This window comes from Eurypyga helias, unplaced genomic scaffold (genome assembly GCF_000690775.1).
Source record: "Eurypyga helias isolate BGI_N326 unplaced genomic scaffold, ASM69077v1 scaffold7239, whole genome shotgun sequence".
NCBI classification, from domain to species: domain Eukaryota; kingdom Metazoa; phylum Chordata; class Aves; order Eurypygiformes; family Eurypygidae; genus Eurypyga; species Eurypyga helias.
This window is the reverse complement of record NW_010272669.1, coordinates 34,987-62,384: the sequence shown is the minus strand read 5'-3', so window position 1 is coordinate 62,384 and position 27,398 is coordinate 34,987. Positions and strand designations below refer to the sequence as shown.

At 35.5% G+C, this 27,398-nt stretch overlaps 1 protein-coding gene across 1 annotated transcript in view; it reads left to right on the top strand.

Annotated features, from left to right (window-relative positions):
• DIAPH2 (diaphanous-related formin 2) overlaps nucleotides 1-21,229 on the top strand; it is a gene marked incomplete at both ends in the record, with an annotated part of 136,788 nt that extends 115,559 nt beyond the window's left edge. The window contains 2 exons of the mRNA XM_010159202.1: nucleotides 8,426-8,561; nucleotides 21,134-21,229. Coding sequence (XP_010157504.1) covers nucleotides 8,426-8,561; nucleotides 21,134-21,229 — 232 coding nt within the window. The remainder of the gene's footprint in view (nucleotides 1-8,425; nucleotides 8,562-21,133) is intronic.
• Between the last annotated feature and the right edge of the window lie 6,169 nt (nucleotides 21,230-27,398).

Below are 27,398 nucleotides of genomic sequence, written 5' to 3'. Positions count from 1 at the left end.
TGTAGGCTACAAAAGTTAATATGTAATGGAATCAAAAGTAAAAGAATTCACATAGGAGTGGGAGCTCACCAACTTTATTAACAAGCTGTTAGTCCTACCAGATGAGCAGGTACTCCATTATATAAAAAGTGAAGATGATATTTCTCTTTGAAGATATCCAAAAGATGTAAAAACAAGTAATAGTAAAATAAATGAAACTGAATTACAGTACACTGCATTTGCAAGCACTAAAAAGTAGGCAGGTGTAGAAACAATAGGCAGCATAGACAGGGTTGCAATTTGTTTTCGTGGTGATTTTTTGTGATTGCCCTTGTGGATAGGGTAAAAGCAATAGACGTCACATTTCTTGGTAGCGATGTCTTGGATTAAGTAATATTTTCAGATGTAATATAGGAAAACGTGGTCTAGAGGAAACTATTAAGTTTCCTAATCTTGAAAAGGAATAGGATTAAAAACTTTGCTTTAGAATTTTCCATTTGATAGTTCTAAAGAGACTCTGTTCAGTGCTGATGGTAGTGAGTCCAACTGAATAATCACATTATTCCCAGTCATTATCTTGGAAGTTTATAATATTTAAATTCAGGGTTTGAATCCTCATTTCATTCTGGAAACCAGGCATGGTTCAGAATTTTGATTATTGCAGTAGTCAACCTGTGAATCTCACCCAAATGTTGAAAGCCTCTTGTAAACTCACAGACTTTATTACCTGCTCCAAGTAACTCCCTTTGGCAAGATTTTAAGTCTGAAAGAGCCCCTTCCATGGAAGATGCTTACATCTGCACCTAACAGATTTCTAGAAAACTGTCATGGGTTAGAAGGAATCTGACTTTTCTCTAAACTGTTCACACGTGTGTTTGATATAATTTTAGCCTCATCATTCTGTTTGTTCATGTATCACATTAAGATAATTTGATAATTTGAATCTATATTTGTCTTAATTGTGGTTTGGAATTGATCACTGCATTATTGCATTTTCAATTAGCTTGCTGATGTTGTAGTAAATTACAGTTCATTCACTTCCCTAAGTTCATGTTTGCTTGCTTATCGTGTTTAGGAAAATCCGAAGCAAGATAATAGAATTGGATTATCCTGTCAAAATATAATATGAAGCATGAAGTAGAAGGAGTAAGAAACCTTAAGAAAAAAATTGCAGATGAATAAGCAATCCTTTCAATGCTGGGGGTTTTTTTCACATTTATAATTTCTTTGGACTGTAATGCCACACAGTCTCTAGGACACTTCCTTCTCATAGTCCATCGGCCCTGTCTTGAACGGACCATGGAAAACCTTTCAAACCCAGGTAATTTTATTTTGTTATTTGGGTACTTTATGTCAATATACACTGCATTCTATATAATTCTCACAGCCTCTATTAAAATTTGTGGAGAATTTCTAGCCAGAAACTTTGAAATATTTCAACACATTATATTCATGGTCATGATGTTTAAAAAAAAAAAAAAAAATCACTTTTTCTACTGGATTTACATTTTTGTAGGAACAAATTTTATATGTTTACCTTAGAGTGATTTTTTTGTTAAGGAATGTGAACAATTGCACTTGTATGATTATAAAAAGCTTCGTGTGCCAAACTACTCAAACTACTGATTTGTCTCTTCCATGATCCAGAAATATCACTTCTTTGAACAAAACAATAACTCATTTTCTTTGGGCCTTGGTTTCACCTCTCAGAGTGTGCCCAAAGCAGCAAACATTTGGCTTTTTTTTTTTTTTTTTTTTTTTTTTTTTTTTTTTTTTTTTTTTTTTTTTTTTTTTTTTTTTTTTTTTTTTTTTTTTTTTTTTTTTTTTTTTTTTTTTTTTTTTTTTTTTTTTTTTTTTTTTTTTTTTTTTTTTTTTTTTTTTTTTTTTTTTTTTTTTTTTTTTTTTTTTTTTTTTTTTTTTTGTAGTGACGGTAGTGCAGTTTTGTTATTATCTATCTACTTCAACTCTGTCTCTTTCAGGAATAACCCGAGTTAGGCATGCATGTTTATTCTGGTATCCAAATATTGATTTAAAGGAGCTAATAAAACAGTCTGAAATTTGTCCACTTGAGGGTTATTTAGTAATTAATGAAACATATACTGTTAAATAATTAAGACATACAATATAATTTTTCATTGGTAGCCCTAAACTTGGTTTAGTGAACACTGAAAATCTCTTCTACCTTACACTGCCAGTTTTAAGTGGTTTTGCAACACAGCTGATAAGCCAGTGGCAAACCCTTTCTCCCTACCTCAATAAACAACAGCTACATTTGCCAAAAATCTTGATGTGTAATGGCATGCCAAAGACATTTCATGTCAGATGCAATGGCCCTGATGCATAAACCAAGGGCAGTATCCAAACATAATCTTTTCTACTTACTGTTTCATGACCACCCATCAGGAAATTGAATTTGTCTGCTCTTGTTTAATACCAGCTTATTGCGTCTATTTTCTATTATTTTCATAACAATATCAGTGTATTTGAGTATGTTATCCTCCAAGGAATACTCGTGAAAGATAGTTCTTTTACATGTAAACTGATTGCTTAATCTGCTGTGTTTTAACTCTCTTTGTAGATTAATTTCCAGTTAATCTGAGTTTGTAGTTCCTAATGAGTTATGACTGAAAAAGATATTATTTTTTTTCCTGGAACTTCAGTTCACATATTTTGCAGTTGCAAGGCAAATTTAGGGAAGGCCTGAGGGATCACAGGCAGACTTCATTATTGGTGCATGGCTGCGTTGTAGCCAACTGCATCTTTAATATCCAAGGAGATTTGTGTGTTACACTCTTCTTGTTTTTAATAATTTACCTTTGAGTGTCTATTTACAACCATATTGGTGTGAATATGTGTTTGTCTGTTGAAACTTAATATATGTGCAAAATGCAAGAGATACGTTAATTTTTTATTGGGTTCCTAAGGAAGCCAAGCTATAAACTGGCAGTTCTGAGTGCTGGAGCCTTCCTTCAGTGAATCCTAATAAACACAAGGGGAAACATCAAGCTATGTGCCCCTTCAACTAGCTCCCTTAATTAGAGATAATATTTGTTGCTGAAGCTGTTTCTCTGCTAGGAGACAATAATTTGCTTTTGTTTTTATAAAAAAACACAAACCAAACAACAACAACAAAACTTAAAAAACCAAACAACCCACCCTCAAACTTTCTCTGACTTTTAGTCTGCAGTTGAATTAGCAAAACTGCATGCTGTTATGCACCATCCAGATAGACGGAGGGTCATGAACAGCATATCAAAAAAAGGGGTTGTATACATTAAAATATTTCTGTCTGTTGAGATTCACTTGAAAATTATTTCAGCTTCTGCATAGACTTACGTGCATTGAGAAGACAGTATCCAGATGAATACTTCTCCAAATGTTTACCAAAGGTGTTAGGAAAGATTGTTCTTGCTTTGTGACATTTGTCTGATTTGTAACTATTAGAATGTTTTTATTCTTTAATTAGAGAATAAATACGGTTGTGTAGTGTATACCTACACACTAGTACATACACTAGTCTGTATTTTGTCACTCTTGAGCTACATTGCAGTAACAAAACTCCTGATTTTTCTTCCCTCTCTTTAAAAAGCAGTGCCAATTACAGAGCTATTTTTTGTTAGTATTCAAACTGATCTCTACCTTTTTAGGTAATTAAGCCTGCAACCCTACACAGAAAGGTTATCACTGGCATTCAATACTTAAAAGTTTCCAAAACCATGAAATAGCACTGTTCTGTATTAAAAGAAGTCCAGTGAAACTCAAGATCTTGGAATAGAATAGGTATAGAGAGTATAAAAGTATGATGAAGAAAAGAGGGGTGAAATCATGGGATGATGTCCAGATTTCTTTTAATTTAAGGATTAACTTCAGATTGGTGGGGCCTGAATAACACTGGGATAAGGCAGGTGTAGAATCATGTCATCTTTATGTTAGAAATTGTTAAGCTTGTCCACAGTCTGGAGGGGTAGAAACTTAGGAAATAGTAAATAATGAAGTAACCAAAGCCACATGAGAGAGAAAAGTAACCCTTTTCAGTAAAACTGTAGAAAAGGAAACTTAATGGATTGGTGGTGTAATTCAGCTAGAGCAAATGCTGAGGAAACCACTGTACATCTGAGTCAAAATTCTCTTTAACTTTATTTACAATCATCTTCAATCAGCTTTGAAAATCTAGAATCAAATTTGTTAGCAATATTAATTCAAATAAAAAGTATGTTTATAAATGCAGGTGAATATGTATGTATTTTGCTTTCAGCATGTAACTTGAAAACAACTGAGAGTATGTTCTTGCAAACAATTTATTTCAGGCTTTCATCCAGCTCTGACTAAATGTACAGTAGCAAATGAGAGAACAAATATGAAATGGTTAAGAGTCAGACTGCCTGATGGAGAGTGATCACAAACAAGTACATTCTGCATGGTTTGGTTCTGAGATACTTTATGAAGGAAAGAGATTGCATGCACTCAGTGATGCTGATGGTTCAAATAGATTATTGCTGTTCTTTTTTTCACTATATTAATTTTGAATTGCTATGTAGATGAAAAGAAGATAAGTTAAAATTTAAGGAATGTGGAATAAAACTACTTGGTTTGGTAGGAGGTTCAAGAGAATTAGGGGTGGCAGGAAAGAATGCACTAAGTAACAATCAGAAGTGCTAGGGCTGTTACCAAGCACTTACCAGAGTACTACAGCAAAGCTAAGAGTGGATAAGATGCCTTTTGTTTTGTTTTGTTTCTTCTAGAATAACCCTTTCATGTTGTTATGAAAAAGCTTCTGAAGCTGTCTGTGCAGTGCTGCATTGCACTGTTGGTTCTGAAATGGCCAGTCTAGGGCCCAAGAGCCCCAGAGGTGTGTTGGAGTGATGCCCTGCTGGGGTGTCTCTCTCCTGCCTTGCAGAATGCCCGATTTGGCCACTGCAGAAAGTACTGGATGTTAATGCCCTTTTGCTGCAACCTGTTCCTGTAGCAACAGGCTGGAAAAAAGCTCTGGTATTTCCAGTTAGCATGTAGTGGATTTTTACTTGCTGTCCCTGACTCTTCCTGCATAGCCTCTGGAAAGAGACTGTGTGTGCAGATACTCTAAAGCCTTTACATCCTGGAATACAATAAAATACTAATAAATGGTATTTTGAAGAAATACTGGGCAGGCCTATGTGACCTTTCTGTGCTTCCTGTACTGCACGTCTTTGGTGGATTTTGTTTATTTTTGGTTGCATGTAGATGAAAGGATGAGTGTAGGTAGGTGAAGATAGTCACTCTCACAGAGTTACCACTATTTTGTTACCTTACTTTTCTTCAGGAAAATTAAACCTTTATTTTGAATGGCTTTTGTTGACTCATCATTGGCAGCCAGCATATTTTATGAACTGTAATTTGTATTCTCATATAGTCTCTCTTCAGCTAGGACTTGTAGAGTCTGGATCAAGGTGAATTTCCAGATACAATAACTTTAGAGCTTGTTTAGTTCAGTCTACTGTAGTCTTCCTCTTAGAAAATGTGACAGAATCTATGATCTAATAATAGTATGTCAATGGCTAGTGGGCTACTAGTTCAGCTGTGACATTTCTTATTTGCTTTGTCTCATAAGATTGGGGGCATTTACTTTCATTACAGCCTGTGAAGTTGCAGTAAAATGAAATCTGTGTCAATTGTGATTGAATGTGCAGAGACAGAACTGTCCAAAACCAAAAAGGATAAAACATTGATTTTTTCTGCTTTAATTCTCTTTTCTGAAAGAAAAAGTGTTTCTCAGTGTGATCAGTTATGTGATGGTACAGCAAAAGCAGTTCTTGGTTCAATTTTCAAGTGCATCCACAAGTAACATTCCTGGTAACTGTGGTATCCAGCATCTCTGCAAAACAGTATCAGGTATTAAAGAAGGGACTATGCGTAGTATTTTACCTCAGTAAACTTTTAAAATGGCATATGCACATTGAAGTATGCTTTTCTTTTTTCTTTGAGTGAATGAGAGTCTTGGATTCCTAAATACTATACAATATATAAATCTTAACACCTAAATGTGCTTTTCTTTTTCCTTTAAGTGACAGTCATGTCTGTAGTTTCTTCCTAGCATGTATGAGTAGTCATTTTCACTTATAAACATTTTAAATGGAATTTCTGGGGAATATATAGAATGCAGTAATACCAATCTGCCCTAAATTTCTTAAGGAAATTTTACTGTTGGAATAATATTATCTGATACATTGTCTTGGATATTTACAAAGACATCCACAAAGAAATCTTCTTTGTTTGTATTTCTGAATCTGTATAATTTTTCTAGTTTTTAAGGCATGATTAAATTGTGTAGAAAATAAAGTACAATTAACATGGAAACCATTTATGTTGTGCTTAGTAAGGCTTGACTGTTTAGCTATTTAAGTTGAAAAGTCATTAATGACCATGTGCCATGTTAATTCTAGACATTTTTGGATGCAGTATCTTCCTTACTGTTCTGACTATTTGTTTGACATAATGTGTTTGGACTCAAAAACCACTTGAAGCTCAGTCCTACAGTTCTTGTAGTTAGAGGAGGTTAGTGTGCTCTGAGTTGGGGAGGTAAGGGAGCCGTAAATATGTAGCTGTGGTGAATATAAATAAGAAAATTATCCCTAACATTTATCAAGCCTGCCTGTGACATTAGGTGAAATTCCATCATGATGGATTTCAGTGAATTTCTTCATGATAAATGAATCTCAGGGAAGGTAAAACTAAGGATAAATTTAGGATCTTTGGGAACAGCTTAAGGGAATTCAAATATTTCTCTTTTTTGAGAGAGAAGGCAGTGTAAAAGGAGTTATGAAGGTATTTTTGAAAAGAAATGATGAGTAAATGTAATGGACTTGTGTGTTTGGGTGCGGGCAGAGGCATGCTGTAGGGGCCTCCTTGGTGGGGACAGGCCAGGGCTGCCCAGTGCCAGGCAGAGCCGGTTCGGGATGGCTTTGCAACAGCCCCACCACAGGGCACAGCTGAGCCCAGGGGTGAAGCCGACGGTGTTGGTGTGAAAATGTGTTTGAGAAAGGGCGAAGCATTGTCCAGCTGTGAGTGAGGGGAAAAAGCGTGAGAAACAGCCCTGTGAGCCCCAGGGTGGAGAATGAGAGGGGAGGAGGTGCTCCAGGTGCTGGAGAGGAACACCCCTGCAGCCCCCAGGGAAGACAAGGCCCGCACTGGAGCAGGTTCATCCTGGGGTACAGCAGCCTGCAGGGAAGGAGCCACAGTGGAGCAGGTGAAAATTGTGAGGAGGACGGGAGTGGCAGAGAGGAACTGTTACGGACTGACTGCAGCCCCTGGTTCCCTTCACCCCTGCAGCCACACTTGGATGCGTGGGGACATAGAGGCGTTGGGAATGGAGGAGTGAAGTCAAGCCTGAGAAGGGGGAAAGGTGTTTTCTTTGTTGTGTTTCATTCTCACCATCCAACTGTATTTTAATTGGCAATAAATGAAATTAATCTTCCCTGAGTGTTTTGCCCATGACAGTAATTGGAGAGAGATCTCCCCGTCTTCACCTCAAGCCATGAGCTTGTCGTCTTGTTCTCTCCCCATCCTGTTGAGGAGGGTGTTGAGGAGAGTGGCTAGGTGAGTGTCTGGCAGCCAGCCATGGTCAGCCCACCACAGCAGGAAACTGAGATTAACCTTCTTTGGGAAAGGAGGGTATCTTCTAGACCGGGTGGAGGCAAGATCATGGGAAGTGGTTGTTTGTTCTTGGCCTTTTTGTTGTGGTGTTTTTTGGTGTGTGGTTTTGTGGCCTTTTTTTTTTTTTTTTTAATTCCAGGAAGTATTTTTGTAGTTTTTAGTTTGGTTGTTTGTGTAATCTGTTGACTCAGAGACTTTAGATTTAGAGTCTTAATCTATAGATTCAACTGTTTTCCATTACTTCCAGTGTGTTTTGTGTATTTAAGTGATTTGGGCTGCTTTGGATATTTCGATAAACATATTTGAGGAACTATAGCCTAAACTTCAGTAACTGAGTTTCAATTACTTGTAATTAAGTCCTTTATAATGGGAATTTGGCTTCATCCCCACTCATCCCTCCTAACATCAAGATACAGGTTTAAGCTAGACTTAATTAAAAACAAAACAAACAAGCTGAAAACCAAACGAAACAACAGAAAAAACCCCAAACCCAACCAACCAACCAAAAAAAGAACAAAAAAACCCCAGGTTGGTGCTGAAAATTTGGAACTTTTTGATTCACTAAAAATGCAAAGCTATTTCAGTTTTCATCCTTCTGATTATTTGATAAAGCTAATGTGTACAGATAGTATGGTAAGTTGTATTTTCCCCTCTAAGATTCAGGAAGATACTTGAAGTGTTGGGTGCCAGTCCCATTTTGTCCCTGTCCTGCACCCCATTGGACATAACTTGTTTTCACAGATACTGTATTTATTTTTGGTATTCTTTCTAGTTTTCCTCAGTATATAGACATCCATATTCATTTTATTTAATGCAGGAGGCCCTAAAAGAAAACAACAAAAGAAGAGAATTGGAGGAGAAAACAAGGAGAGCCAAATTGGCGAAAGAGAAGGCTGAACGAGAGAAACTGGAGCGACAGAAGAAGAAGCAGCAGTTGATTGATATGAACAAAGGTAAGGTATCATTTTCATTAGAGAGATTTTTTAAAAGAAAAGGGAAGTAAGGATTAACAAACTGAAGGCTATTTGTGATCAATATGAAAAATATTTGCTGTTGGCTTTTAACGATGAAATAAGATTGACTTTTTCAATGAAAATTCTGTTTTGTTTTAGCTGACCTGATCGTGTCATTTCATATCTGCCAATTAATATGTATAACGTTCCTTTCAAGACGCTTTGTTGTGAATTATTGGTTTGTTTTTATTTGTAGCAGTTAATTGATTTTTTTCATACGGATTTACTTCCAAGAAGTATCATCTTACTTGATTTTTTGTTAATTTCATTCTGGAAACATCCCTGTAATGAAGGCAATGAGGCAATTATCATCTTTGGTTTTGGTTGTGGAGGCTCCATGTTATAGTGGATAATCTCCCGACAGTCCTGTTCGGAGCTGGAAAATCTGGTTGATCTTGGAACCTAAGTACAAAGTGACATTTCAGCATGATAAAAAGCAATGTGTTGTCATCTGTGAGAATACTGTATTTTGCATGAGGCCACCCTACAAAAGGGGAAGGTAAGAAAGCAGGAGGAATTGGGTGGTCCTGATAATGATGCTACAGTTTCCAGAAGGGTGTAAAATACAGGCTTTAAGTCTTTACCTCTGACTCCAGAAGGCAAGTACAGGTAGTAAAACTGCATTGCATTGTGCAAGAGATTACTTGAGGCTGCAATTTTTTTGTTCAGTTCCCTGGTTTGGAGCATTTCTGCAGTGGTACCACAAATCCTATTATTTTGGCCTTGCTTGAAGTGGCAGTGCTACTGCATGGAATATGCTGTAGTTTAAGTTTTAGCAACTGTGTTGATTTGAGTAGATGACAAACTTAAATTTCATGCAATATAAAGATCCTGCTAATATAATTTTAACTATAAACAAATTAAAAAATTTAAATATATGTGACGCATAAATACATTTTCTACATTTTGTGAAGTTAAGCTCATAGACATGTCTGATGGGACTTTTCTAACACATTCTGTCAGCATTTGACTAATCTTTCTTTCATATCTGTCACCTGACAGATGAAAGTCCCTTGTAATGGAGGGGCACTTTAATGTGAGTGGGGTAAGAATCACCTCAATGTGCCATCATCACCCTCCCCTCAATCACTGTGCTTCAGGTCACACTGGGGGAGGTTAGTTTAAGCTACCATTGAAGACAATGTAAGTGAACATGTTTTATTAGCTGTTGAAATGTATGAGAATCTCACTTAGATATGGTTGTCAGTAAATTGGTCTGTTTTGAAGGACTGTAGCTAACAAAGTTACACCTTCTTAAATTGCTTCAGGTCAGTGAGAACATACCTGTCTGTATCTGTTAATTTTTTAGCAGGTGTCACTGCTTAGCAGTGACATAGGTACCTCAATGTACTGATAAGATTTTTCTTTTTATCATGAAAAACCTTTCCTGTTAACAGACACAACTAAAGTTTAATTTTGCATCATATTTATTTTTTATTGAAACTGCAAATATATAAATAACTGTACATGCACAAATGCATTGAAATTGCCATTTAAATAACTAATGTTTCTAAACCAGTGACACAAAGTTAGTTTCATAATTCTAAAATATTTTTCTAATATTTAAATATATTCAACTATCAGTTTCACATATTACGACTCAATTGCTGTGGTGGGAGAAGAGCATCATCCACACTGGATTCCACAACACTGACATTCAATTAACTGTTCTGGCCAAACAACTATTTTTTTCCTTCATACATCTAATTCTGTATGCTCATTGCTACTTATATAAATAGTTTGCAAATTTCTCTAAGTGAATGTGATACAGAAGACTTAAAGGACGGAGACAGATGTCCTCTTGAGCTGTCATTTTGACAAGGTGATTTTCACCCAAAGGGTGTTTTAACCTATCTCTCTTTCAGCTATTTCCCTAGCTATATCTTCAAGAATAAAATGTTAATGTTTTGCTACAGCCTATCAGGTCAGAGCAATAGGGTTCCTTCAGTTTCCAGACTTTCAGTGTGTAGTTCTATAAGTATTTTTTCTGTTACCTGGTTCAACAGCTACAACTTTTTTTGTGGCCACTAGAGAGTCCAGACTAGAATTAATTAGAATTAATTAAATATTACATGAATTTCTGTTTCTTGTTGTAACTGAGAGAGCAGATAACTGCGGTGTGGCTGGAATTAACAACTGTTCTCTACCATTCCATTTTATAAAGCAATCTTAGAGTTGCCAATATTTTAAAGACCAGGTTACTCAGTTTGGTGTTTTGTTCTTTGTGGAGTGCCTGGTGTAATTGAGATGTCATCTAAATACTATCTGTAAACTGATATAAATCCCACTACGCATTCCAAAATGTGTGAAGACAAATGTAAAAATACAGGTAACTGTTCACCTCTGTGTAAACTTTAAAGTGATTTACAGTGGGCAGCATTGTAAAAACTTAGATAATTCTAAATCTTAAAACATGTCCACATTTCAAAATACAAGTGTTTTCATGCAAAAAAAAGTGGACTGACAGGTGACAGAATCAACATATACCTTCTAAAATAAAAAATTACAGTAGGAACTTACCAACATGTACACCATGCATTATACCAATGTGTAATATTTTTTTTGTAAATAAGGTCAGTAATACATACAGAAAGCTTAAGACATCCTCAGTTAAACAGAAATAAATATTAAATGAGACTAAGAGTTTTTGAGCCTGTGGTTTGTCTTGAAGGCAATTGTATTGGGAGTTGGTTCTTAAGTTGCAATCAGTGGATTTGGCATTATTTTGGATAGAATTGTTGATACAAATGAGGTGGTTTGGACAGAAACGGCTGTGCAATGGCAGCCAAAGGCAACTTTTGAGACTTTATGTAAAAAGAGTATGATGGGCAAAGCATTATGTAGTGCTCAATTTGTGGAACAACTCAGAATTTCTGAGAAATATTTTCGTAATGTAACACCATTTTCCCTATCTATGGCATGCTCGAGCAATTTTGAGGAAGATATTAATAACCATATAAAAGTGACTGTTTAAATGTGATTAAAATTTGCAATTAAAAATTTTATCAAAATTGATAGTTGATAAATTCAATCAAAGAATTGATTGGCTGAGAAATTTCTGTGTTGTCATGGAATTCCACTTATTTGCATCAACGTTTTTCAGAATGAACTTTAAACTGTTCTTAGTGAAAAGTGGATTTCATACATCACTAATTTACAACTACACCTTAAAGCAATTTATAGTGAGTCCTGTTGTTGAATATTAAAACCTCAAGATAAAAAAATCTTATATTTCCTGTTACGTGGTGCCTGAACATCTCACTTTGGTCTGTGATGCAGTCAAAGCCATAGCAGGGCATTCTGGCAACTGTTGGAATCTGTTAGTTCCAGACAATTTTACTAGCATGTAGAAAGCTCCAGCTCCTCAGTTGTAGCCGTAGGGCTTGGGGACATTTGGTCATTTTTGAAAGGTACTTCTGTGTGCCTGTTTTCCCAGTGCAGTATGGAGACAGAGAAAGACCTATGTGACTGACCCACAAGCCTAGTAATCCCAAATTTCACAGTTGAAATCATGAACCATTCTTTCTCATTGGAGTGGAGGAATTCTGTAGGAAGAGGGCTTAACAGTCCCTTCTCTTCTTGAGTGTGCACCAGCGCTGTGGAAAGGGAACATTCGATAACAGCTGTTTTTCAGCACTGTTTCCTATGTTTTGAGGGCTGTAGCAGACTGGGCTATGATACATTTATGCGTAGTCTTTCATTACTTCCATCTGATTTAACATCTGCAAAATTCTTGCAGCATTGCTTCCATGTGCATATCTGAACAAGAGAGAGAAAAAAAGAACTGAAGACAGCTTTCTAGGAGCTGAAAAGCATATAACAGCAATTCTGATGCAAATGTTATTTAATCTGAAACAGTTTTGCTCTTCATTATATCTGATTACTATGGCAATTAAAATCACCTTTTAACTACCAGTATTAGGATAAAAGATAGAATGAGCTTCCTCAGTCCCAATTAGTACTGAATTAATTGTTTTGAAGACATATTAACATTCTCCCCTAATGCAGATGAAGATGATGGAAATGAAGTTCTGTGCTAGTGGTTGATGGATATTCCTACTTTCCCTTTTCAAGTACTCTTATATAAGAATTCATAAGCTGTTTATTCAAACTGGTATGTACTAGTACCAGCAATAATTCTGCTGTGTTTCCTTGAACCGTTGTTAACACTTGAATTGACTGTTGCTGGCTACAATTCAAGAAGGTTACTTTGGCCACAGTTCTCTAATGATTGTGCTTCCCTGATTCTTATGTCTTCCTTTTATGTCCTTTAGCATAAACAGAAATCTCTATTAAGTTTATTATGAGATACGCATTATTTTGAAAATGTCTTAGCCTTAATCCTTTGGATTTATATACTGGCTCGTGTTTTCATGGTGTATCTGGATTGATAAAACTTGTGGCTTATTTACATTCTACAGATTATTAGTTTATGGTGCTGGATGCCAATGAGGCAAGTGTTACAATTCCTTTGGGAAGTCATTATTCTTCATATTGATGTCGATGGTCTTTCTGAATATGCTGCACTCTTCACATAACATTCACAGAAAAAAATTAGAAGGAAATTTACATTATGCTTCAATGTCAGGATCTATAGGACCAGGATGGGGTTTGATTTTTCTTCTTCGAAGCAATTATGCACGAGTTGCTCCAAATTTTTTAAGCTCTGTTTAGGCAGGTGTTTGAAGCCATCTTGAGAATGAGGGGGATGTCAGAATTGCTGGAAATGTTATTAGTGTCTCTTCTCAGATGTAGTGATCTGATTGAATTGAACTTTACGGTGTTGATTTCAGTGGTTCTTTGTTAGTTGGTCTGTAGTAGCTACTGTATGAGTAGTTCTTAAAGTTGGTCTGTACAAGTATAGCAAAACAGGTGACTTTTAATGAGGAAATTTATATTCAAGGTTGGGCTCTAGATTATAGATGAGTTCTGAAACTATGTCTGGTTTCTGTTATCTTCTGTATTTTTGTAACAATATACTCTGCTATAATTACTGTTTTGAGTGAAGTTTTCCATGGTAGCAGTAGGACTTGGCTAGTCAGTAGATGCCAGGTAAATCCTGTGATATATCAGGGTCAACAGTAAATTTTCTCAGTTACACATTCTAAATTGTGATAAGTTTTGATGTCTGTGTTATATTCAGATTCTGTATTTGTCCAGTACACCTGAAATTGCTTAATTGTCATGGAAAAGAATATAGGTACCAAAGACACTTTGGAAAATTTAAAAAAAAGATTTTTTGAAGGATTCTCTCCTTCCCAACTGGATGTATTGTTGAGGTATCATGCTAAGAAATGAAGTTTATCAATTCAGTCTCTACTAATTACTTCTCTTTTGCTGAGATTAAATGTGTGATAGAAGTGACGGTGTACTGATGGGGCTGTCAGGAGTTGACCAAGAATTCTGACCAAGTCATTTGATGAAAGATAATTGATTCTGTGTCATACGGGCATGCAGTTATCTTTTCTGTAAAACAAACTGTATTTTTAAAAGGTTTCCTTTCTTGTAAACTCTGTGACATGAGGCGATCAGCTAGAGAAGTATTATTCTAAAAGGTAGAAAGGCTCATATAAAGCAATTACCATCTGACTAATATTTTGATATTAATAATATGTTATGTGTCAGAGAAGTTTCTTTGTTACCTACTTGACTTCGTAATTGTCATCCCAAAATGAAATTTAGACCAACACTGGTCACTTCTGGTTCTGGCACTGAAATCTGATAATTTTTGTGACATCAATTAGTACAATTGACTAAAATTGTTTTAGGAATTGGAGTAATTTAAATATAGATTGAATGCTGTCACTACAAGATTAAAGAATAATACTAAAAAACCCAAGTAGTCATCAAGAATATGTAAGAAATTGCCCTTCCTCAAAATGAATTCTGAAGACTGGTTTCTTCCCTAAAATATTGGAACAGTTGTTCCACTAACAGCAATTTTTACAAGAAAATTATTTTCTAATGCTGAAAGCATTGATGATTCTGTGCTGCCTTATGTTTCTGCTAATCACATAAATCAGAAGTTCCTTAGTACTGTAAATGAAATGTAACCTTCAAAGAGGAGTAGGATTTGATTACAGATGCATTTAATTGTTTAGGTATTATATGATTTTTTTCTTTTTTTTTGAGCTGCACAATCTTTTCCTTCCCACAAAGAGGCAATGTCTTCCCATTTGTTGCTAAGTAATCCATGTTAAAGCCTATTTATTGAAGTTTAGTGAAAGTCATCCTTGCAAGGGGCGTAAGTCAATTCAGAATAAGGCCCCAGGGGTAATGCTGATGCATTTCAATTAAATACATTCCTTTTTTGTCAGTTGTGACATTTTCTGAAAATAAGAAAATGTGCTCATTTCAAAAGTTGTTTTCAATAACATGCCAGTACAACAAAGCACATTTTTTTTTTTCCTTCTGTTAACTTTATGTAAGCCTGAGGTCAGGTTATCATAAACAATGAGCTTAATTGGTATGTAAGCAAGGATTTGCCTTGTTTCTTAAACTGACATGAGGTATAGGTTCATGTATCAGTCATACTGTCCTAACTTGTTCTCCTTTAATTAAGAAGTAAATAAGTCATGAGATTGTATTCTAGTGCAAATGCTGAGGAAGACTACTTCCTGAAGATATTTATTATTCATGCAAAATTAATTTGGCAAATGAATAAAATGAAAATATATGAGGAGAACACAATTCCCAAAAGACACTGTAAACTGATGTTTTTTAAGTGATTATATTACAATTAAAAATCCTGGTAGTGATCATGAGTAGAAAGTCTTGATTTAAAGTTCATACAGGACACACATCAGACTTAGGGAAGGTACTTAAATGTTCGAAGCCCAAAACAGTGTGGTGCAAGATGTGAATAAAAGTATCATTTTGAAACCATTTGGAGGAGCAGGCACATAGGCAGCCTGTGTTACCTAATGTAGTATTTGATCAAACTCTTTCAGTAAGGGCCTAAGTTTATGAAAACTTTTCTAATCAAAATAGCCTCTTTTCTCGTGCAAACTCAAAAAGCAGTCATTGTGAAGGTCCTGAAAAAAGTCTGCCAGAATTTAGATTATCACCTATGGGAAGATAGATTCCTAAATTTTCATAGAATATAATATGCTGAATCTCTTCCCAGTTTAATTTAAGACCTCACATAAATCTACTCTCTCTTTGTGTTCATTAGGGGGGCTTGGGGGAAGGAAGTTTAAATGTTTCAATACTTTTACTCAAAAAAAAATTATAGTAAAATATGGAAGTTAAATATTTTGAAAATAGCTTGCAAGAAGTGAGCTTGGCTTCAGGGAAATTGATACTTGTCGTCTTGAAGAAGATAAGGACCTATTCTTTGAACAATTCAGTGCAATTGTTTAAAGGAGAGAAACTAAAAACTCTCAGGAAGTTGAAATCATCAGAGCTGGCCACTAACACAGATACAAGTTCAAGAATACATCCTGAGGCATCAGCAGGCATTGCCTACTATAAGAAACAAGCCAAGGAGTGAAATATTCCCATCTTTATGTAAAGTTTATGAAAGAGCTCAGATTTTACATACGTTTCTCATTCTTTGTTCAGGTTAGACCCTACACAGAGCACTGCCACATGGTTTCTAGTATGATCTTTCAGAATTGCTCTTTTAATTGCAAGAATGATTTTAAAAGCCTCATAGGCTACAACAGACTTAAACACATTTCAGTTTCCAGTACGACATTTCAGCAATATGAAATTTAAAAAAAAAAAAAGGAAAAACCCCCCAAAAGACAGTAAAACTTATTGTCTTGGCTCAGCTGTAGCTTTTGTAGCTACTTGGGCTAGCAGAAGAATGATACTTTAACTGTATATTTTTTGTCAGCTTCAATTTTCATTTTAATGGTGTGAGTTATAAATAGAAAAGAACATAATTTTACATTTCGTATCAGGAGGTATGGATGTTAGGATATCTTTGAGGTTTAGATGAGATTTTTCAGTATGTGGTAAAGGAATGTACTATCAATAACAAGGATGCTAAATCTCACTTAAGGGTCGTATTTCATAAGGTGCTAGCAGTGATAGCAAAGGGAAATATTTTATCTTCATCTGCATGTTGAAATGGTTCCTCTGTTTCAGACAACTTCAGAAGCGGGTGAAAGTATTGTGTTTGCTTTCTGAAAAATAAGAAAAAATAAACATTTTTCATTCTCAAGTGTTTGCTTTCTACCTTTGTTGCAGTCCTCATAGGTAATTTAGCAGTGTACATATTATGCTAAAATAAATTGCCTACCTATTCTGAGGAATCCTAGTTTTACATCTGTGTCAGATATAGTCATAGTAGAGTGCAAGAGCAGGCTATTTCAAGTAACTATTTTTCAAAAAGTAAAGATACTTTAATCCCTCTGCTGTGTTCCAGAGGTAGGTTAAATGTCAGCTCCATGTACTTATGTGTTGGGTGAGAGGCCTGATGTGCTTGATGAGCTTTATCTCTGCACTGTTAACTGCTTGAACTGTTTTTATCCAAGTTCTCTTACAGTGGTGTCATGCTTTAACCCCAGCCAGCAGCTAAGCACCACACAGCCACTCACTCGCTGTCTCCTGGTGGGATGGGGCAGAGAATGGGAAGGGTAAAAGTGAGTAAACTGGTGGGTTGAGATAAAGACAGTTTAATAGGTAAAGCAAAAGCTGAGCATACAAGCAAAGCGAAGCCAGGAATTCATTCATCTCTTCCCATCTGCAGGCAGATGTTCAGCAATCCCCAGGAAAGTGGGGCTCCATCAGGCATAACGGTTACTTGGGAAGGCAAAATGCCATCACTCCAAACGCCCCCCCATTCCTCCTTCTTTCCTCAGCTCTACATGCTGATCATGACACCATATGGTATAGAATATACCTTTGGTCAGTTGGGGTCAGCTGTCCCAGCTGTGTCCCTTCCCAACTTGTTGTGCACCCCCAGCCCACTCGCTGGTCTGGACTCTATCCCAGCCAAAACCGGCACAAGTGGATACAAGGAACATAAGGCACACAGAACAGCAAAGCATCTTGATTTTTTTTTTTTTTTTAAACACTTCCTATCTTAAGTACTTGTCAAAGAGAGATTTCCATCTAAGGATGGTGACAATTAAAAAACTTATGTGTACAAAGCAGAAGGGAAACTCAGTCAGTGATACCAGGTCTCGTCTAAAAGTGTGCTTGAAACTTTTAGTCCTTCACACATTGAGGAATATTTTTTTATATCTTGATTTTATATTTTACAAAGGAAAAGGCTCATGTAATACTATCACAGTCTTTCCTAGAATGGTATTGCACATGCAAAGCACACTTACATTAATTTTACCTTTTTTTAAAAATGTTTCTTTTCCTCTCTTGTTTCTAAATATTTAGAATTGTGAAGTTAATACTGTCATTCCATATTCACATGCCATTTGCTGTAGGATAAAATATAAATAATGGTTTGAGTTTAGGACAGGTTATGTATCTTTGAAAAGCTGAAGTTAAAAAATAATGTTCTGGGAATAGATTATATGCTTTGTTTTTATCTGACATTGACTTTTTTGGGGAAGAACCTTACATTACAATCAATTAGTAGTTTAATTCTGAAGTTTAGAACTTGATTTTTCTTCAACACACTAAGACTAGTCATGCTTGATCACACACTTTCTAATATATTTTTGACTTTGTAAACATTCTAAACAAACAATTTTTATTTGGAAGAATAGTTTTCCTCATAAATATCAAGGTCATATCTACACTAGAAGACAGTTGAAAATAGAAAGGCTTCTAGTGCTGATTTGGCATTACCCATCCATTGTCATTTATCTATCTTGTCTTTGTTTCAAGGGGTAGTTTTATTTATGTTCATTAACACTGAAGTGAAAATTTCACTCAGTTTGACTGTGTGGCATTATTATACATGTCTAACGCTGGTTTATTTGTAATACTGTCTTTCACCCCCTAGCCCCCACCCTTTTGTACTTCCAAATCTTTGTTTTCTGATTTAATTTCTTATGGTTTATCAAAGATCTCCTTTTTGAAATTGGCAGTCTAGTCATTTAACATAAAGATCTGACCACAAATAATAAATGCTTATTATGACCAGTTCATCTAAAATCTGTTGTTCTTTATAAAAGCCAAGTGTAACATCCAGAGTATTGCCTTTATACACAGCAAATTTGTTACTAGATGCTTGATATGACAATTCCTGAGCATTCCTAAGTGGATGAAGCTTATGCCAGTCTTTCTTATATACACTTCCATGTTATGGCCTAGTCCAATTCCTTTTTCTCTTTCCTTTCTTCTGTTTTCTATAACTGGTCAAAAATTATGAAAAGTTTGAGTATCATGACATTAACACTGCCTGCTCATCTCAGATGTGACTTTATTTGTTCATATATCATATCTTTTTTTCCTCTGTCTGTGCCTCCCCACAGGAACTGTGGGGACAGGCTGAAATTTCTATTGAATTTTAGTTACGAATTTTAACGAAGGCTACCTGAAAATGCAGTTCTTTGTCCAGTTCCCACTTAATCACCTAACGACTTTGATCCAGATGCAGTGCTGAGATCAGACGTAGCATAGATTTTACTTTGAGGAGTTAAAAATTTCATCACTGTGTTCTACAGCTTCATTAATTTATGTGTCTTTATAGGGTGTATTTTGAGATTCCAAAAAGAAGGTGTTTTTAGCAGTTGCAGTAATGAGCAGAGAGAGTAGCACACTCAGCAAAAAAGAAGTGAAAGGCTGCATAAACATTTATGTAGTATTGAAGGATTTTTGTCTTTTTGAATAAACTCTTAACTCTTATTTTTAATGAAGATTGAATGATACTGTAATTTTTCTATGCATAAAATATTTAACATATTAACTAATTCTATGTATTGCATTCATTACATGTTTCAGACCAATTTGATGTGTATTAGTTTGGACAAAGTGTATTCACACACCTTTGATTTAGAAAATAAATTTAATACACAGCCAACAATAAATCAATGAATAAGCATGCATTTGATAAGGAGCACAAAGACAAATAATTATGTTGTATGCTTTAGACAAGATCCTGGCCTTGTGTATTTGAGTGTGAATGAAGAACAGCTACTGCACTCATTTATCCCTCAGAAGCTTAGTTTTTTAAGGATTTTTAGAAAAAATGTAAAATACCAGTAAAAACTGGTATTTCAGAGCCTTCTGCTGGTTGCTACTCTTGCTCTTCTCCCTTTCATCTTATACTGGAGATAACTTCATGTATGTGTTGTATATTGTACATAATGGTTTGAATTAGGTTGATGTATAATTTAAATTTATCAGGTAGTTACACTGATGATCATCATGTTGAAATTTGAACCAGATACTGTTTTAGGATCAGTGTGCACTTATATCAAGTCTGATTTTAGTCTAATAAATCGAAATGTAATGGAGAACCAGGGCAGAATCACTTTTGCATTAATTAACTGCTTTTAAACTTGAACATTTGAGAGCTTGAATGTGCATTTAACCTCCTACACTTTGTGTGAGTCACAAGTGTTTTACTGTAATATACATCTTTTGCATGAAGTAATTATCTTCCCACTTTGTGATGGGGAAATTTATATTAACTTGAAGTCTGAGAGATGTGAATAAAATGTCCACCTACCTCTGAGTCTAGTCTATGTTTTCATTTTGGGTTATAACACAGACATGTGAACAGAGAAAGAGGCATTTATAAAAACAATAGTTTTGTAACATTGCAGTTCTTTGACCTAAATTTGTCACACTGTTGAATGCAGCTATCAATGGTTATTAACAGACTTGAAATGCAAAGGAAGTTAAAAACTTAAATACATAAAAAGGAAGTAATCTTTCTACCCAGCTTTATATGGTGCCCCATAAAGTCCAGCAATTTAAAGGCTACAGGTTTGCTTGGATATGAAAAAGGCAAGAGAAAAATTTAGCAGTAGAAATGTTAGGCTTTTAAATATTACGCTACCTACTTTCACCTAGTGTTCTCCCCTCTTTGTTCGTTCCTTACCTTACCTTAGGCTGTGCTGTGGTATGCTGTTACATGTGTATAACATAGCATGTATATCCTCGCATGTCTTACAGATAAACATTTTTTTCCAAGGCTTGCATGCATCAGGAGGATGGGAGACAATGTATGAAATACTTGCAGTATTGCAAGTATTTTACTTAGGGCCATTCAGTTTCATCAGATTTTCCATGTGCGTTGATTAAAGCAATCAGAAATTACCTGTTTCTACTTGAGGAAAGTCTTAAAAGTATTTAACAGTGAGACAGCAGTCATTCACCAGCAGCTGTCTATCTGCATGCTGAAGATGTCATCAATAATGCACAAGGCAACATCTCAAAGTTGAAAGAGCAGTAGGATTGGCATCAATTTTGCTTAATAGAGCATCATACGGAAACTAGACAGTGATACCTGAAGCACTGACAGTATCCACTGCACTAAAATGTATAAGTTTCTTATTTGGAAGTGTTATATAAACTTGACAACACTTTTTTTTTTCCTAGAGTCTGATTTCAATTGTACTGAGATTCATGTTGTTTTTCTCCTATCTCAGAGGGTGATGAGACAGGAGTGATGGATAGTCTGCTTGAGGCCTTGCAGTCCGGAGCAGCATTCAGAGATCGCAGGAAACGAACACCAAGAGGACAAGGTAAGAGGCTTTCTAAAAACTTGTAGTTAGGAACTCAGTGGGCAAGAGTTGCTTTGCAAAGATTACCAACAGTTTTCACAGAAAAGTATTGAGCTGCTGTGAAAACTCAGTGTACTCTGTGTTTCATGGATTTTTAACTTGGTAACTCTATCTTCAGATAGCTGTGTGCTATAAGATATGACATGGGTTCCTGTTGTGTTTGAAATGACATTTAAAACAGTGCTGCACAAAGTATGTTTGTCTTAATCTTTAAAAACATAAATATAATTATTTTATTGTACATGGTGCTGTGAAAAATATTAGCTTCTTACACCAGTAAGAATTATTGCAGAGTTGGTTTTGAGAACATTTCAGAGAAGGCTAAGCCACTGCAGTGTTTCCTCTATTCACTTCTCCTCTGTTCATGATATACCAGTAGCACAGAGTTTGTGAACTGCATTTACTCTGCATGTACTTTTCATCAAAGCTCATGTTAGTATGCTGTAATTTGCAATTTTTCATTTAAAACAATCTTACAGTAAAAAATACAGTCTTAAGAATTTACAGTTGAAAATTTCTGGGTATGTGGCATAAAATCAAATGCTTATGTTGGATACATGCTGCTATAAGTTGGGCGAAATGGAGTCATCTTGTTTCATAAATAAGCCATGTTTATCTACCTAATCCTTAGTGAGCTAGAGTTAGATTCTTGTTGGCTGGTTGTTGTTTAAGAGGAACAGAAGAGTAAAAGCAAATTCTACTACCTTCTTACATCTAGCTAGCAAAGATGGTATATAAGTATTTTTAATTTGCTATATGCCTGATCTTATGGAAGAAATCAAAATAAGTTACATGCTTTGTTCATACTAAGAAGTAAATTCTGCTACGGTTCTAGTATCTTTCTTAATTCAGAGCTTGTTTCTACTCTCAGATCAACACTGAAAGAACTCCTCAAACTAAAAGTGGGGTGTTTTAGCATTTCTCAAAGTATAAAATGTGAGAGATGGTCTCTCTGTGTTGTGGCTTGAGGAGAGATTTGTCACCCTGTGGTGACAAAGCAAAGCTTCCCAGGACCAGAGAAGATTGCACAGTCTCCTGCAGCTGAGAAAGCCAAGGAGATGACTGAACCAGGTCCCAAAACAGTGACTTGTCTGCAACAACAGGGGTCAGAGCTAATTAAAAATCCCTGTTACTTCTCTTCTGTTTCATATAGTCACTTTGACTACTGTGTGGTTGAAATGTCATTGTGCAAATTGATATTCTAGTGGGGTTTGGCTTTTACATTTCAGGAGGTGATTGTCTTGGGGGAACTTAATGTGAGAAAAGGTCTAGGTAATCCATTTCCATGCTCTGGCCAACTGTAAGCACTCTCATAATGGATAACACCATTATGTAAAGTTTTCAGGGGATAGCTAAAAATTTAGACAATGTTGTCTAAATATTTAGACAATAAATGTTAGTCCCAGTCAAGTATGTCCTTTAAACTGATATATTTTCTCATGATTTAGGAACATACATGACATCTAGTCAGTAACTCCTCTACAAACCAGAAGACATTTAAAAATATGGCCATGTCATCTCTAAGCAGTGAACTATAGCCTTAAAAAAGCAGGGACCATGTTTCCAAACTTCCATATCACTCCTTAAAAATATTGAAGGGACAATGACAATTTTCTCATTGGTACCATCAGTAGACACTGAGTGTTCTGGAGAGCTTCATCCGGTGTAATTTTAGTAAACAGTTAACTCCCTGCCTCCTATGATTGAGTGGGAGGAGGAAAAATTAAATAAAAGCTATAGAAAGAAGAGGTTGGGGGATTTCTGGATGTGATTGGCAAGCATATAGGAAATGGTAGTACAGTGTAAGAGTTTTCTGTACGTTATTGGTAGCTTGCTGCATTGTCTCTGTAATCAGCATGTATTCTTAACACACACAAAAAAGGGATGCTGCTATTTGAAAGATAGACTTGTTCAGCAAAGTTTTGAGCTTGAACTTGGCAGCTGTCAGGGTCTGAGAAGAAAAATTGTTGTTTTCTGCTTGTTTGGACACAGATTTCATTTTTTTGTGTCAGTTGTGTCTGGTCGTTTAAATCTAGTGAGGAAAAAAAATTACATCTGCTTGCTTACTTTTTGCAGTTTTATTAATTACTTGATAATTCTTTAGGTAGCCCCTAAACAAAGCCTAAATACAAAACAAACTAAAAAACACAAACAAGAAAATTACCCCCGAGGAACCACTCAGCAATACAGTAAGTTCACTTGTGTACATTTTCATGGATGTGCCCTAGATCTGTCTTGTTGCCAACTTGCTTATTCGGTTTCCATCTACTCAGGGTGAAAGTGAAAACTGTGGAAAGTTACAACCTTCTCAATGGCTACAACCTGTAGACCATGAAAATTTGGCTTTGTTGTATTTCTTCACTTCTTTCACAGAATAAATTTAACTCAAAGGAGCAAACTGTATCATCACAAGAAGTGACATTCTTGATCAGTTTGGCTCAAAAATGAGGAAAAAAAACCAACAAACCCCAAACCACACCAAAACAAAACAAAAAAACCCCACAAACCCACAGCTTTCCAAAAGGAAAACCTTTGCAATGGCATATGTTCACTACTAGTTTGAGGTCGGTAGGTTGGCCCTAGGAGGGATCATTTCATTTGGATAACAGAGCTCCAATTGCTATAGGTTTACAACTACTTCAGAAGTTTCATTCTACCAAAGATACCTGTTCACTTACCCTCGGTGTACCTTGTAACATTGGTTTATTCTTACATGGTCATGTCTTCAAAATATTTAAAGAATAAAGAGGTGGAGATAGGAAGGAATTGGTGCTCTGCTGGTCTTTAATGGCAGCCCCAGGCAGGGGGAACTACTCAGTGTCGCAGTTTTCCTACTGGGCAAAGGTATTTTGATGAAAAAATTAAAATCTAATTGCATTGGTTTTGTTTGTTTGCCAAGTCTGTAAATGAAAAGCTACACTTAAATGGGTTGTATTATAACCATATACTTTACTAGAAAAGATCTTTTTGTTATCAGATCATGGAAGTACTAATAAAAAAATCCTGTCCTCCTCCTAGTTTGGCATTTCATTGTACTTTCCTGTATTCCTTGTCATATAGACTATTCAATATGAAAAAAAAGTGTGTGATTTCCCTTTCCTAAGCTTGTTACTGTATGCATTGTTTCTAGCTACTGGATTTTAAGTATAGAGGTTGTCCTTTCAGTAGATTGCTTTGCTTACAGAGGCTATAAAGTGGTAATTAGAAATCAGTTTCTAGGAATGTTCCTTCCTCTTCCAAAAAAATACTTGCTTTTTTGTAAGTTTTCTAATATTGGAATGAGAAGATAATTAAAGAAGCTATTAGGTGGCATTCATCACAGGATACCACTTTAAAATGTGTGTCCAGCACTACTGTTGCACCAATTATCCCTGACCTTTTTTTCTGGCCTTGGGGTATGATATTATTAAAGAAGACTGATTCAGGTATATTGTTTCTCTAGTAATAGCTTAAGCAAATTTCTGCATAGAGCTCACTCTTCTGTTAGGGTTCTTTCTATTAAGCTGCTAATTTTTTTTCCATGGATTTGAAGTTTAACTTTTCCATAAATGTTAATAACCAGTGCCCTCTCCTACATACCCAAACTATTGCAACTGCAGTGATAATATGCACTATTATTTCTGTAGTCTTTCACTACTGGGAAAGCATAGCTATAGGGAACATACATGCAGGTTCCTTCTGCTCTAGGTTTCAGTGTCAAGTATATTTAGTATTTAATCTGGCTTGTTAATACACATTTTTAGGGTTATTTTTGAATTCATGCATCAAAATCAAATCAGTAGAACATGATGAGTAGTAGGCACAATTTAGGAACTTTGGAATTTGATGTTGCTGAGAGTTACTACACTGTCATTACTCTTTCCATATTAGCAGTATACCTTGAGAGTGAAAAAGAGGGGACAAACCTTCCTTGTTCAGTTTCAACATCTGAGTCTCTTATTCAAGCCATCTGAAGTGCTGCCACCGCTAATTCAACTCTGTTAAGATAAAGAAAGAGTTAAACCAATGGAATATTAGTGAATTGTAATGACTTTTGCTAATTTTCAGATGGTGTTCAGACACCTCCTTGGATGCTTTATTAAAAAAGTAATTACAATAAAAAAGCAGTATTATACTTTGTATTCAGGTTGATCATAATTCTAATAAAGGTTGTAGTTTCAGGAATTTTGTGTCTTCTGCTTGAAGACATAGCTATAGTTAAGAATAGGCTGACTTGTATACTTACCTTTTATTGACTATGTTAAATAAATTCTTGAGACTTCATTAGACTTCTGGGTGCATGACCCTTACTTAACTAAAACACAGTAAAAAAACCCACCTCAGTCAAAGTCTATCTGCTTTGTTGAAATTGAAGGGACAATGCCAATATTTTCATTGGTACCATCAATAGACTCAGTGTTCTGGAGTCTACTGATGACTTTTGTATGTGACAGGTTTGTAAATAAACTGATTGTTGACATGCTTATATCTGTCTGTGTATTGATGGGAAGATTCATCAGCGTTAAAATCCAAAACTGTGGTAGATGCACTTTTAACAGATAATGATGTGTGCTCAACTAAAATGGTGTTTGGGTAGCCTTGTTTGCTGTCTTTCAGTTGAACAGTGTGTCATTGTCTCCATCATTAAATATCTGTAATGAAGTTAGAAATGTCCATGATGGAGTATAAAAATGCTTGTCTCCAGTTTAAAAGAAAAAACAAAGCAGTATGTATTTTAAATTTATTTGGTCATCTTTTTAACCATGCTGTGGTTAAGAACTAATATTCCTATTATGTTCAGCTGCCACCTCATTTTTTTGCTATTTTACTTTGAGAAGCTGACTCTTTAAAAGTATGTTTGCTACCTCAGTTATATAATGGGGGCTTTTTGCTTACAGTCAGGAATCAGGGACTAATGAGACTTACACGTATGATCTAAGTGCTTCAGATTTAGCAGAACTATAACAGCAAGAGCTAAACAAGGATCACCAATAATAAATTTACTGGGTTTGCCATCAAGGCATTATTGCGAGATTTAAGAATGCTTTTATTTCTAAATATAAATATGATCTGTATAAGGAAAATCTATTTATAGTGCCATTCAAATCGAGACTTAGCAAATTACTTTAGTCCAGAGAGCTCCATAAACAGTCCCAAAGGTATTTAAAAATAGGTATTTGTGGTGTAATCTGTTTTTACTGTGTATGCATTTTGGCTTATGATTTTTGTAATTAAAGGAGTTACATTAGATAATATATTATTCTGGTGGCTTAGATGAAAGCAACAGCTGTAGTACGCAGAGGAATTCTACTTATAAACAGGAAGAAAGAGAAGTGGTGAGAAAGGGAGAGGAAAAAGGAAGTAAGCAGACTTTAACCTCCAGCCTGCTTAGACTGGATTCTCTGGGTTTTTAGATGGACAACACCCTTCAGCATGCAGGGAATGAGGAGGCTCTGAAAACACCTCATGACCAACAAGTGAATAGACATAAAGACAGTAATGCAAGAATTGTGTACACTTGAATCATTCTTTTCCCCTGTGTTACTGTGTTTATTACCCTTCTCTGGAGCAAGTGTTGAAGATTGATTCTCTGATCTTGCTATGCATGGGATTATTCACATATTTACAGGGTGTGTAAAGTACTTATGAATGTTTGCTAAGCTGGACAGATGTAGAGAAATGGTATTGTGAATGCTACACTTCGTATATATTGCTGCTGCTTTCTCAAATTTGAAGTAATTACATGCCATTTTAAATTCTCTTTTTTCCATGAAACAAGAATTTTACATGAATTAATGAAGATATGCCATGAAATGGCAATGGCGTATGCACATTCTGAAAAATGCCCTTCAAAGTGATGGTTCTATGTAATTGTTACTAATTACATCTGAGTTTGTCATCCATCTAAAGCATTTAGTAACTTACACAGTCTAAGGAGAGTTATGTGCTCCTTGCTTAGTTTAAGTGCTTCAAAATGCACTTCAGCATAGTATGAAAAGTATTCCCGGTAAGTTCTTCTGGAAAAGCATTATGTACAATTTATACTGAAGGTATCAGAGCATTTCTCAAGTTTCAGCATTTGAAAGAATCAGCGCTGCGGTTACTTTACTCATAAAACTGTTCTGAGATTCCAAAATACCAAGTTCTAAGT